Source organism: Myxocyprinus asiaticus, chromosome 3 (assembly GCF_019703515.2).
Source record: "Myxocyprinus asiaticus isolate MX2 ecotype Aquarium Trade chromosome 3, UBuf_Myxa_2, whole genome shotgun sequence".
Classification (NCBI taxonomy): Eukaryota; Metazoa; Chordata; class Actinopteri; order Cypriniformes; family Catostomidae; genus Myxocyprinus; species Myxocyprinus asiaticus.
In genome coordinates this window covers 31,312,110-31,326,429 of record NC_059346.1, presented here as the reverse complement: position 1 = coordinate 31,326,429, position 14,320 = coordinate 31,312,110, and the positions used below count along the sequence as shown (strand labels likewise).

Here is a 14,320-nt window from a genome sequence, read left to right as displayed (position 1 = left end):
TTTTTCTGAGGTCTTGGCTGATTTCTTTATATTTTCCCATGATGTCAATTAAAGAGGCACAGAGTTTGAAGGTAGGCCTTAAAATACATCCACAGGTACACCTCCTATTAGAAGCCAATTGGCTAATTGTCTAAAGGCTTGACATCATTTTCTGGAATTTTCCAAGCTGCTTAAAGGCACAGTTAACTTATGGCACTTTTCCACTGCATGTTACGGTTTAACTCGACTCTGCTCGCTTTACTTCTCTGAGCTTGCTTTTACACTGCAGTTTAGTGCAGCCTCAACGTGGGTGGGATTATAGGCTGATCGTCATAGTTGCGCCGCCTCATCGCGTCGCCCCATCCAGCTCTCGTTGGATCCTCTCCTCGGCTACTAACGAGAGGAACATCTGCACCTCGTTTATTCACCACGGCATGGTTTTGCGCACAGCCATTTCTTTTTACAATTCAAAAGTCACGTGAACAAATGATACTGCTATCGCTGTTGCTAACTTTAAAATTAACGGGTTAATGTCCCGTGTCACAAATCCAGTGACGCTGGTAGTGGTGATTCTCTCTGACCACTCAGTGATCTGCAGGGTTTTGACGTCACATTTAGTTTCGGCTCGGCTCGCTTGGAACCTCGACTGAGGTGGTACTAAAAGAAAAGTACCAGGTACTATCCACAGTGGAAAACCCCCAAAAAGCGAGCAGAGTGGAGTCGAGATGTACCGTGCAATGGAAAAGCCCCCATTAGTGTATGTAAACTTCTGACCCACTGGAATTGTGTTATAGTCAATTAAAAGTGAAACAATCTGTCTGTAAACAATTGTTGGAAAAATTACTTGTGTCATGCACAAAGTAGATGTCCTAAACGACTTGTCAAAACTACAGTTTACTAATATTAAATCTGTGGAGTGGTTAAAAATGAGTTAATGACTTTAACATACAGGTGCATCTCAATAAATTAGAATGTCGTGGAAAAGTTCATTTATTTCAGTAATTCAACTCAAATTGTGAAACTCGTGTATTAAATAAATTCAATGCACACAGACTGAAGTAGTTTAAGTCTTTGGTTCTTATAATTGTGATGATTTTGGCTCACATTTAACAAAAACCCACCAATTCACTGTCTCAAAAAATTAGAATACATCATAAGACCAATAAAAAAAAACACTTTTAGTGAATTGTTGGCCTTCTGGAAAGTATGTTCATTTACTGTATATGTACTCAATACTTGGTAGGGGCTCCTTTTGCTTTAATTACTGCCTCAATTCAGCGTGGCATGGAGGTGATCAGTTTGTGGCACTGCTGAGGTGGTATGGAAGCCCAGGTTTCTTTGACAGTGGCCTTCAGCTCATCTGCATTTTTTGGTCTCTTGTTTCTCATTTTCCTCTTGACAATACCCCATAGATTCTCTATGGGGTTCAGGTCTGGTGAGTTTGCTGGCCAGTCAAGCACACCAACACCATGGTCATTTAACCAACTTTTGGTGCTTTTGGCAGTGTGGGCAGGTGCCAAATCCTGCTGGAAAATGAAATCAGCATCTTTAAAAAGCTGGTCAGCAGAAGGAAGCATGAAGTGCTCCAAAATCTCTTGGTAAACGGGTGCAGTGACTTTGGTTTTCAAACAACACAATGGACCAACACCAGCAGATGACATTGCACCCCAAATCATCACAGACTGTGGAAACTTAACACTGGACTTAAAGCAACTTGGGCTATGAGCTTCTCCACCCTTCCTCCAGACTCTAGGACCTTGGTTTCCAAATGAAATACAAAACTTGCTCTCATCTGAAAAGAGGACTTTGGACCACTGGGCAACAGTCCAGTTCTTCTTCTCCTTAGCCCAGGTAAGACGCCTCTGACGTTGTCTGTGGTTCAGGAGTGGCTTAACAAGAGGAATACAACAACTGTAGTGTCTGTGTGTGGTGGCTCTTGATGCCTTGACCCCAGCCTCAGTCCATTCCTTGTGAAGTTCACCCAAATTCTTGAATCGATTTTGCTTGACAATCATAAGGTTGAGGTTCTCTTGGTTGGTTGTGCATCTTTTTCTTCCACATTTTTTCCTTCCACTCAACTCTCTGTTAACATGCTTGGATACAGCACTCTGTGAACAGCCAGCTTCTTTGGCAATGAATGTTTGAGGCTTACCCTCCTTGTGAAGGGTGTCAATGATTGTCTTCTGGACAACTGTCAGATCAGCAGTCTTCCCCATGATTGTGTAGCCTAGTGAACCAAACTGAGAGACCATTTTGAAGGCTCAGGAAACCTTTGCAGGTGTTTTGAGTTGATTAGCTGATTGGCATGTCACCATATTCTAATTTTTTGAGATAGTGAATTGGTGGGTTTTTGTTAAATGTGAGCCAAAATCATCACAATTAAAAGAACCAAAGACTTAAACTACTTCAGTCTGTGTGCATTGAATTTATTTAATACACGAGTTTCACAATTTGAGTTGAATTACTGAAATAAATGAACTTTTCCACGACATTCTAATTTATTGAGATGCACCTGTAAGTGTATGTAAACTTCTGACTTCAAATGTAGAATCCTCCCAACCTTCCTTTCCTTTACCGTGCTCCTTGACATTGTACAGCCTAATTTGTCTTGGTGCAAGTATGCGTACTAGCCACTACATGTACCACATGGTCAATGTCTGTGGGGTGCTTCACTACAGTTGACAACTTTCTCCGTGCTGAATGCATCAGGTTTGACATTTAGACGGATTCTCGAACACTTTTAAAATACACTGGAAGAACATGGACATTCCTGTGCTTTGGGGAGGACAAACGGTGCCACTCATATCACGTCCACTGGCGAAACTAAAGGACTAGCAATTTTTAAGCACCAGACGTGTAATATGACACGTATTCTTCAATATTCACAGCCCTGGTGTGAGAAAGCTCCTCTAAAAGCGTTTCCCTGTTCACACATTAGAATGCGATATGACGCTCCGCTTTTCTGGTGCCATGACGTGTGAGGAGTACACCGTGAGGTTAGAGGACAAATCTGGCTGAACCAGAGATCCTCCACCATACCTAAACACAAACAACCAATTTAGGCCCTAAATCCTAAATTGGATGTTTGCGTTTAGTTTAGGTATGGTGGAGGATCTAAATTTTAGTGGCTGTTCAAACCGAACTCTTTCTTGTGCTTAAAAAAAGAGCTAAACGCGGGGCAAAGAATGAAACAGAACGCAGGTGTATCGAGACGCGTCTTTAAAAACTAAAGTTCTTCTAGAAAACAGCGCGGACGGACGCAAGAACTCTTTCGGTGTGAACGGCCGCTATTTTACAACAGCAAGTGAGCTACAAATCCAGACCGCTCCCATTATAACTAACGAACCTGTCTACATTGCAAGTGTTGTCTGAATATGAGATGATTTCTAAAACTTCAGTAAGACTGACTGTACACTTAATATATCGGATGTGATGGGATTGATTACTATGTTGCTGTTGCTACTCACCCAGAACTAGAACCATCTGGCCGCACAGACAGTAATACACGTGCAGAGGTTTCTCCCCGTCATCATACTCCTCCCTGTCACGAGTGTCCGAGCACACCACACTCCGAGATACCACTTTGGGCATATCTGATCTCCGATAACTTACTCTTTTTTTAAAAGACGGAGAATGATACCTGCAGTTTCAAACTTGTTTACTTTCCTGTTGTCGCCCGGTGATGACGTATGTTTCTTTGACGTTAGTGCGTCCTAACTGTCTCATTACGAGAGATGGCGCTGTAGATATAAAAAAAAAAATCATGATACATTCTCAGGACAAAAAGGTTGCCTGGATATGAGTCATAATGGCATAACAGAAAAACACAAAATACATTCTTGATAGTGATATATATTATAGATCGAGGTGAAGGCGTTTTCTTACAGTGAATTATGTTCTGGAGAAGTGAATTATTTCTCATTGGTGACCTTGATATAAACATAGTTTCTGTTAGGACATTTGTCTGCAGGCTCCGAATACAATGGCATTGCAGTTATTTGTAGGAGCCCTGACTTTGTAGAAGCCTTAACCATTAATCAGTGCTGCTTTCCAAGTCGTTACATTTCTTTTATTCCACTATTCTTTTGCAAGTAGTAATTCTGGTAACTTTTAATGTTGTTCACAATGCTAGAAGAATCTAGTTTGATCTAAAGACAAATCGTTAGCATACAATAAGAATAATTTTCTTAAGGCGTCTTTACACACTCGAGTTAAGGCTGCTTTGTGACTGCTCAAAATTCTGAGTAAAGACGCAGTGGTGCATAAAAGCCCGGCTAAATTATGCTTGGTCCGACCCACCTCAACTCAGAGTATCAAGGCAGTTCTGATGCTGCTTTGGTTCTGTGTAAATTAAATGCAGCGTCAGAAAAGACTTAAACATTTTTGTTGTCATTATAGAGCATATATTTCACTTAGTTTCATATTTAAAATTATAGCTTCATATTTTCATCTGTTTCATATTTTTATATTCATAATTTAGATTTAAAGGGATAGTTCACCCAAAAATTAAAATTCTCTCATTATTTACTCACCCTCAAGCCACCCCAGATGTGCATGACTTTCTTTCTTCTGCAGACCAAAAACAAAGATTTTTAGAAGAATATTTCAGCTCTGTTGGTCCATACTATGCAAGTGAATGGTGACCAGACATTTGAAGCTCCAAAAATCACATAAATGCTGCATAAAGTAGCCTAATCTATATGACTCCAGTGGTATAATATACAGTATGTCTGATGAAGCGATGCAATCACTTTGGGAGAGAAACAGATATTTAACTCCTTTTTTACTTTAAATCTCCACTTCCACTTTCAAAATGTGAAAGTGAAAGTGCTGATTTATAGTAAAAAAAAAAAAAAAAAAAAAGACATTGATCTGTTTCTCACCCACACCTATCATATCGCTTCTGAAGATATGGATTTAACCACTGGAGTCTTATGGATTACTTTTATGCTGCCTTTATGTGATTTTTGAAACTTCAAAGGTGAAATATTTTTGGGTGAACTATCCCTTTAAAGTATTAATATCATAACATTATTTATGCAAGTGTATTTGCTGTGTAAGTCCATTTATGCCTGCTCTGAGCATCAAGTAGTCTGTTTAAATACACCCAAAATGCCACTTTAGATGCAGCTTCTGTGCCACCTAAATGGCTTTAGATAACACAACTATAATACTCATAGTACTAACTCTTAGTGTTTTATCATCTTAAATACACATACATAACAAATATACATACACACATGCATTTGCGCAAACACCCATTATTATTTAAAAAAATCCACAATTCTTACAGAGTGTTTTGGAGGAAAGTAGCAACAGGATGCCTTAAATAATACACAGAGCATATGGTTTTCCTCACTCAAGCATGTGTGTGTATTAGGAATCATGTTGTGTTGGTTTGTCCAAGTAGTGTCTGTGTGATTAAAAAAGAGATTTGAGTCACTCTCTCTCTCTCTCTCTCTCTCTCTCTTCAGTGCTCAGATCAGGGACTAGCAGCCTTGGAGATACACACACACTTGTCTCTCAGAGCACCTCGCACCATGCTTTCTCCTCTTCTTCTCTCCTCTCTCTCCTTTTCCCTTGCTTTTCTGTCAGGTAAGGAACACTTCTGTTTTACCCCATTTCTTCATCTCGTACTTCTTGCACTTCATCTTGCTTGGCTTGCTCATTGTAAACACAGGTAACTGCATGACTGTCTGTTACATCTGGAGATTCTTGTCCGGTTCCTTTTTCGCACACTCAGGCATTCTTATACTCTTCTTGCAAAGTCTTTCCCTCTCATATCTGTCTTTCTTTCTCATTGTGGTTTGTGTGTGTCTGTGTTGCAATCAACTCAGCTCAAAAAATTTGTAAATGAACACCTGTGCAGATGAATGGGAGACTGACTGAATGAATGTCCTGTTGAATGAGGCACTCTGTTTGTCATCAGGCATACAAAAGTCACTGTTTTTAATGGTTGCACTTGTTTTTACACAAGCTTTATCAGTTTTTTGAGTGGTTTCGTAATTGTGGTTGAATGAATAAATGTGGAAATGAACATTTTCTAAGGTAAATGGGCTTCAGACAGCTGGATGTGCCTGTCTGGATCTGACTTATTAATTACTATAATCAGAGACTTTATATTAATGCCTGTCAGCCGTGTGTTGCAGTAATGGAGGTACGTTCTTGGGGAAACACAGGGGAAATGTTGATAGGATGCCGGTCCTCTGTTTAACTGGCACTTTTATATGAGTAGGGGGACAGGGGAGGGGACAATCTGCAATAATGGCTTATGCACATTTAAAGTTTAGTTTTAGTTTGTGTTTTATTATGCGATGTATGCATCTTTCCTGTGTGAGTTTTCTATGTAAATTTAATAATGTGATATTAAACCTCTGATCAACTGGTGGATCTAAAAATATCTCCTGAGTCTTGGTGCAAAATGTCCCTTTGGAGACATTTTTGGATGTCCTCATTTGGAAAATTGATCCATTCATAAATTAACTAATGATTTGGTAAAAGAACTCGCTTTAATTACTATATGTTTGCTTGAAGCGAAGCGGGTAATAGCTCACATGTGGAAGAAATTGGAGTGTCCTGGCATAATACAGTGGTCAGTAGGGATGTCAATAAGTCTTGCTCAAGAAAAGATAGCCTATTTTACCAAAGGAAAACGAAATGATTTCAAAGAAATCTTGGATTTGTTTTTGAAATATTTTGAACAGAACAGTGTAAAGATCTTTAAGGATAAACTAAACAATTGTCTATTGGTAATATGAATGTAACATGAACATTTCTGCATCTTGGTCTTGTTTAACAATCTGACAAATTGTCTGAATTTGATAAGCAAAACCTGTAAATTGAAAAGATAGCCTATCGAACTAACATGTAGATGAGCAAATCAATCTTGTGTGGACAGATGTTTTTTTTTTTTTTTTTTCTGTCCTGAGCATTGTTTTTCTTCTTTATTGTTCTGTCATTGTTCATTTGTTTATTTATTTTGTTTGGAGCTGCCTGGATGAACCTATTGTAATTCAACTTCTTGCTCTGTTTTGTTTGAAATTGTAAAAACCCCAAGAAAAATACTGTTTCGGTAATAATAATAATAATAATAAAACTGATTTGTTAACAATTTACAATAAGATTCCATTTGTTAACATTGTTGATGCATTAGGTATCATTAACAAAATATTGTTTACAGCATTTAATAATCTTTGTTAATATTAGTTAATAAAAATACAATTGTCCATTGTTAGTTCATGTTAGTATATAGTGTATTAACTAATGTTAACAAACAAAACTCATTTAAATTTGTATTATTAATATATAAAATGATCTAAGAAAAAATAAGTGCTATAAAAGTATTGTTCATTGTTAGTTCATGTTAACTAATGTTGTTAACAAATGGAACCTTATTGTAAAGTGTTACCAATGATTTTTAAAATTCTAATAAGGCAAAAAGTTTTCAGTTAGGGCTAGGTTTAGGGTGTTGATTAGGCTTTGTTTACGGTAATTATAGTTACCTTTATATAAAAACAATAGAAGTCTATGGTATGTTCCCATTTAGATAGCTAAGCAAACACGCACGTGAGTGTAAGAGAGAAAGAGAGAGAGAGAGAGAGAGTAAGAGAGTGGGTGTGTGTTGAATAATTGAGAAGTCTGAAGACTGATGGACATAGGTACACACACACACACACACACACACACACACACACAGTGCAAAATTCCAGGGCCTTGAAAAGCAACAACATACTTATTTACCTGTCAAGAGATTCACTTACAGCAAAAAAATAAAAAAAATAAAATAAAAGACTGTTTCACTCTTTCCCTGTGACTCACTCTCCTTCTTTCTCATACTCAGTGATGTACTGATGCACTTACATGTAGTGATGTGACCTGTGGTTGCTTTTATCCATAATCTATATTTTGAGTCATGGACAGACAAATCCTGAATCCAGAATTCATTGTTCCCTCAATGATTGAAAGCTGTTTGCATCCAAAGCCTTCATGGCAGCCTTATCTTTAATACTGTCCATACATTGCAGTTGGGATGAGATCTTTCTGTTGGTTTGCAGTGTTTTGTTTGTGCTAAGCAAAATTATTCGGTCAAAGTCTCATATGTCCACACTATGTTTTTCTAGTAGCTGTCTGGATTATCTGATTTATGACAACCCAACGACATTCGGCAGTTGTTGTTTTTGGAAATTTCCTCTTTGTATCTGACCACGACTGGTTGCATTGTTACGTTTTCCTCATGGATGATTTGAGTACATTGGTTAAAGGATTAATTCACCCAAAAATGAAAATGTACTCAGCCTCATGATGTTTCAAACCCATAGGACTTACTTTCTTCTGTGGAAAATGAGAAGTTTTGAAGAATGTTGACATTGCTATTTTTGACGCTGATCTCCTTATGTGTTACACGAAAGTATATTGGGGAGTAAATTAAGTCAGAATTGTCATTTTTTTGGGGTGAACTGTCCCTTTAATTAGTGCTAAAATAACTGCAGATATTTAGCTTTTTCTTGTTTTTTTAAAAAAAAAAATGTATGACCTTCTGAAATCATTAATCAGTTGAACAACCTTTCCTTGGAAGACAACAACTGATAGTCTAAGTCTTTCGAAATCTTGTTTGATTAGGCCATCATTTATTTAATAAACCTATATCTTGAAGAGCACACTATGTTTGTTTAATCAGGATGGTTCCTCAAACTCACACATTGTCATTATTTAATTGATGGGAACATATGTGTCAAATTCCCTCTTAACAGAACTAATTAACCTTGAAGGTAAGATGAATTCTTAAAAGGAGTCTCCTTTTCTAAGATAACAGAGAATGAAGTTGTTGTCTGTGAGCCAAAGCATAACAGAATGTGGCCATTCAGCAAGAAATAATCCTATAAACACAATTGAATGTCAAGTGAAACTGATAACGAAGAAGTTAAACATTGTGTTATTCTTATTGCAAGGGCAAACTCTTAGCCTGAGCCTATGAGGATATCCAAGAAGATATGCTGAATAAAGCAGTTCATGAAAGAAACCTTAACAACTTGAAGTTTTGTTCAAAGACTTGATTGAAAATATAAAGTGGAGATGTTGTACTCATCAGCAACAAAAGTAAGTTCAACCACTCACTCATCTTAAAGGGATATCTCACCCAAAAATGAAAATTCTCTCATCATTTACTCACCCTCATGCTATGCCGGATGCGTATGACTGTCTTTCTTCTGCTGAACACAAATGAAGATTTTTAAAAGAATATTTCAGCAAGTGAATGGGTGCTAACATTTTTAAGCTCCAAAAATCACATAGTCAGCATAAAAGTAATCCATATGACTCCAGTGGTTAAATCAATGTCTTCAGAAGCAATATGATGGTGTGGGTGAGAAACAGATCAATATTTAAATCAATTTTTACCTTAAATTCTCTTCCCTGCTCAGTCAGTCTACACTTTAACTTTCACATTCTTCTTCTTGTGTTTTTGGTGATTCACATTCTTCATGCATACGTGCTAGGGCTAGGCGGTTTTCCCGATTTCGATTAGCGTTTTTGACATGATTTAAAAAATATATATATTTAATCGAGATTTTGCAAAAAATACTGCAAACACTATAGCTAGATACATTGTAAATCCACCAAAGGCTGAATAAGGAAGAGAAAAAGAATTCATATCGCTTGTCTTAATGCCACTGATCAGCTGCATGTATGTGGCACGCTTCAAATGAATGTGACAGGTTAACATCATGGAGACTGTATAAAACACAACGGTAATATTCCCAGTACAATTGTACACCGTGTGATTGTAGCTCAGCTTCATCCATCACGCAGGTATACACCGACTTAAGACCATAACTGGCCTCGGCGTGTGCATGTTGATGAACTGTCTCCTTTCTTTTCTTTTTACCCATAAAAAGCATTAGTTACGTGACAGTTACGGGTGCTTCATTTCAAATCATGGAGAGCTATATATAGGAGAATCAAATATCCGCCTCTCCTTTTGCCATGATGATTTAGATAGATTGCTAATTATTGCTTTTTTCTGTGATGTGTTTGAAGTGTACTGCACCAATAGCCAACATTTGGCAAACTATCATTTTGACAAACTTTGCTATTTGAATTGTAATGATAAATTATTTCATATTGCTGCGCTGCTCAGCATTAACCGCTAGAGGGCGCATCTCTATCTGCAGGGGTTTATGAGTATACACACAAATTGTTTGATATACTGTACAATGAGTACTTTCTAGATAAACTTGAGTTGAATTTATTTATAGATATATAATGAATAGATATTGATTTCTAGATAACTTTCTAGATAGACATGGTTTAGATAAAATACCTACACTGTCTAAGAATTATTTTGCAGTTTTCTTATTCTATTATTTACTGAACATCTGGGTTTATTAGATTTTAATTTATTTTACATTGACACTCACTTCTCCCTGTGGTGTATTTGGTGCATCTGTACAATTTTCTTGGCATGACGTGGTAACATGGTACGGCAGGATCACTGCCATGGTAGGTGTGGATGCTGACTCATTGGCCGTGGCAGTCATGAGTGCTGGCTCATAGTGCGGAGGCGGGCCTGGACCGTGGAGCAGAGGCGGGCCTGGACCGTGGAGCACAGGCGGGCCTGGACCATGGAGCAGAGGCGGGTCTGGACCTTGGAACAGAGGTGGGCCTGGACCATGGAGCAAAGGCTTGATTGTGACATGGCATGGAGCAGTCTGGGGCTTGGCTGAGACATGGCATGGAGCAGACTGAAGCTTGGCTGTGACATTGCATGGAGCAGACTGAGGTTCGGCTGTGACATGGCTTGAAGCAGACTGAGGTTCGGCTGTGACATGGCATGAAGTAGACTGAGGCATTACTGTGATAGGCTCAGACGTTGCTATGACATGGCATGGAGCAAGCTGAGGTGTTGCTGTGACGTGGCATGGAGCAGGCTGAGGCGTTGCTGTGACGTGGCATGGAGCAGGCTGAGGCGTTGCTGTGACGTGGCATGGAGCAGGCTGAGGTGTTGCTGTGACGTGGCATGGAGCAGGCTGAGGCGTTGCTGTGACGTGGCATGGAGCAGGCTGAGGCGTTGCTGTGACGTGGCGTGGAGCAGGCTGAGGCATTGCTGTGACATGGCATGGAGCAGGCTGAGGCATTGTTGTGACAGACTCAGGCGTTGCTGTGACATGGCATGGAGCAGGCTGAGGCGTTGTTGTGATGTGGCATGGAGCAGGCTGAGCCGTTGCTGTGACGTGGCGTGGAGCAGGCTGAGGCATTGCTGTGACGTGGTATGGAGCAGGCTGAGGCGTTGTTGTGACAGACTCAGGCGTTGCTGTGACATGGCATGGAGCAGGCTGAGGCGTTGCTGTGACATGACCTGAAGCAAGCTCAGGATCTGGGGTAGAAGGTGGCGCAAGCTCTGCGACCATGACGTGGGACCCTGGCTCGGCGGCCATGACGGGGGACCCTGGATCAGCGGCCATGACGGGGGACCCTGGCTCGGCGGCCATGACGGGGGACCCTGGCTCGGCGGCCATGAAGGGGGACTCTGGCTTGTTATCCGCCTCCCCTACAGTGAAAGTTGAACCACTTATCCGCAGGGCAAGGTCGATATATTGAGCCAGATTGAAGGTACTCCAACTGCCAGGCATCCAGGAGTGCACTGGTTCATTCAAGCCTGTACGAAAAAGTGTTTGAGGGCGATCTCATTGAATTCCATCTCGTATGCCAGGATGAAGAAGTCCTCTACGTAGTCTTCTATGGCACGCTTTCCTTGACGTAGACGTATTAGTAGATCTGCTGGGTTCATTTTGGGGGTCAAGTATTCTGAAACGTAGGCTGGCAAGCAATGACAGGCAGGAACAGACGATGACGATGAAGTGTAGAACCCAAGTGCATTTTATTACTTGAAGAGTTGTATATCCAAAAACATGAATCCAAACAAACAGACTTGATTTAACTTGACTTGACTTGACTTGACTTGACTTGACTTGAATAACATAACACTAAACGTAAACATGAACATGAACATGAACATGAACATGGACTTGACTTGGCTTGGCTTGGTTTGGCTTGGCTTGACTATGAACAACGTAGCAAAAAGCAATCCAACACAAACAATCACTGGAACATTCACATTCAGTACATTCAAGACCTGACCAAGACACAATGGAAAACATGAGGCTTAAGTACATGGACATGGGAAACATCAAGCAATGAACAGACAAAACTATAAACAAGATAACAAGACAATGACCATGAACCAATGACATAACAGAACTAACAACAAGACTATGAACCAATAGGAACAAGACACATGAACATGAGGGAAACAGGATAAATCACATGACTTGACATAGAAACAGGAAATCACATGACATGGCAGGGAAACAGGAAATAACATGACATGGAAATACTTTTCAATATAAAAGACAAACACAAAACATGAACACATCTAGACGTGACACCTATAATGAAAAGGACTTGGATTTCTCTAACCAGGTTGCCTTGCATTCTAATAAAGAACATACAATTTGAATCATGTTGGAGTACATTTAAAAGTTGAAAAAAATAAAAATAAATAAATAAATAAATATATATATATATATATATATATATATATATATATATATATATATATATATATATATATATATTGCACATCCTACTGGGCAGGGAGACGAATTTATAGCAAAAATGGATTTAAATAGTGATCTGTTTCTTACGCACACCTATCATATCACTTTGAACATATGGATTTAACCACTGGATTACTTTTATGCTGCCTTTATGTGCTTTTTGGAGCATAACAATTTTGGCACCCATTCACTTGCATTGTAAGGACCTACAGAGCTAAAGTATTCTTCTAAAAATCTCAATTTGTGTTCTGCAGAAGAAAGAAAGTCATACACATCTGGGATGGCATGAGGTTGAGTAAATGACGAGAGAACTTTCATTTTTGGGTGAACTATTCCTTTAAGGTTTGCATGCTGGATAAAGGTTCAATAAAGACTTTAAATAAAAAGATCACCTTACATATAAATATAAAATAACTATAATTACAAATAGATTTCTCTCACCATCTTACAATTAACTTGAGCTACATCATTACAACACATTAGACAGAGTGCACACTTACAACAATTATGTGTAATCACTGCAGTATATAATTATCTGTGTATAACTGTAGTGTGCGTGTTTGTGTTTTTATGCGGTCATGTTCCACATAAAGCATGCAGAAAATCTCTCATCGATGGATGCTGAAAAAAATGTGCGGCAGCATCAGAAATTAATTTTTGTTTTAAGGGCAATTTTTCCCCACTGGAATTAAAGTTCAGGGTTTTTTTCTAAGCATATGAAACACACAGTTTGTCATCCATTTATGACAAAGACCTACCAAAAGTTAAAATCAACATCAAATTTAGAAGGTGTATACAATATAATGGACTAGATATCATAACACAAAAACTGTGCTAGAATACCTTTTAAATAATTGACTGGTCACTAAAGTTAGATTTTACAGCTCAATACTGTTTAACATCATTACAGAAAGTTGTTTTGTGTTATCGCTGTTTTTTTAACACTTCGCATTTGTTAGGGAGTATTTTCTGATTTCAGAGCCGCAGATTTTAGTTTTTCCATCAAAACACTTTTATTAGACACACTTGCCTCTGAGATACTAAACCCATAACAAGATTGGCCTAATAGAATATTTTTTAAATACTTCAAATGTTTGATATATTTTTTGTTGCCACATCTGAAATATCTGGGACATTTTTGTCACATCTGAGTGGCATTTTTGCCCTGACCCCTATTTAATTTCTGACCCTGCTAGGCTCTAAGTAGTTGCATTATATTTATCATTATATGGGCTGCATCTGTGTGTTTGTGGCAAGTAAGACAAACACACCTTTCAGTTTCAGAGCTACACAGCAAGAATGATTTATCTCTTTCTTTCTCACTCTTGTTCTATCTATCTTATTTATTTTTCTGTCTTGGTGTAAAGTGATACTGAAGATTATCTGTGGATGTGCGTGAATGGTGATATTTGTATATGTGTGAGAGGGATTTACTGAAGTAGAGAGATACTCGAGCATGCCAGTATCTGGGATGAGGTTCTGAAAGGGTGAGGTAATTGGGTTGTGTGCAGACTTCTCATGTATGTGACTGACTTACTTGCCGATAATCATGGCAGAGCTCTGAGTGTATTGGCAAGACATACAAGAGGATTATTCAAGTGCTTATCTGTGTGGTTGAATGAAGAAGAGAGATAGAGAGACAGAGAGGATTTCTCAACTGACCCTTAGATTTAATAATGGTGTGTTGAGGTGTCTGTGGTACATGGCAGCAGCTCCCTGAGGCCTTG

General features: G+C 38.8%; 2 protein-coding genes across 3 annotated transcripts in view; one reads left to right on the top strand and one right to left on the bottom strand.

Annotated features, from left to right (window-relative positions):
- Positions 1–3,673, bottom strand: part of steep1 (STING1 ER exit protein 1) — a 47,902-nt gene extending 44,229 nt beyond the window's left edge. Inside the window, exon 1 of the mRNA XM_051666931.1 lies at positions 3,447–3,673. Coding sequence (XP_051522891.1) covers positions 3,447–3,570 — 124 coding nt within the window. The 5' untranslated portion in view covers positions 3,571–3,673. The remainder of the gene's footprint in view (positions 1–3,446) is intronic.
- A 1,815-nt stretch (positions 3,674–5,488) lies between these two features.
- The window catches only part of rxfp2l (relaxin family peptide receptor 2, like), a 51,935-nt gene continuing 43,103 nt past the window's right edge, over positions 5,489–14,320 (top strand). For both annotated transcript variants that reach the window (XM_051666917.1, XM_051666908.1), the window contains exon 1: positions 5,489–5,574. In XM_051666917.1, coding sequence (XP_051522877.1) covers positions 5,520–5,574 — 55 coding nt within the window. In that variant the 5' untranslated portion in view covers positions 5,489–5,519. The remainder of the gene's footprint in view (positions 5,575–14,320) is intronic.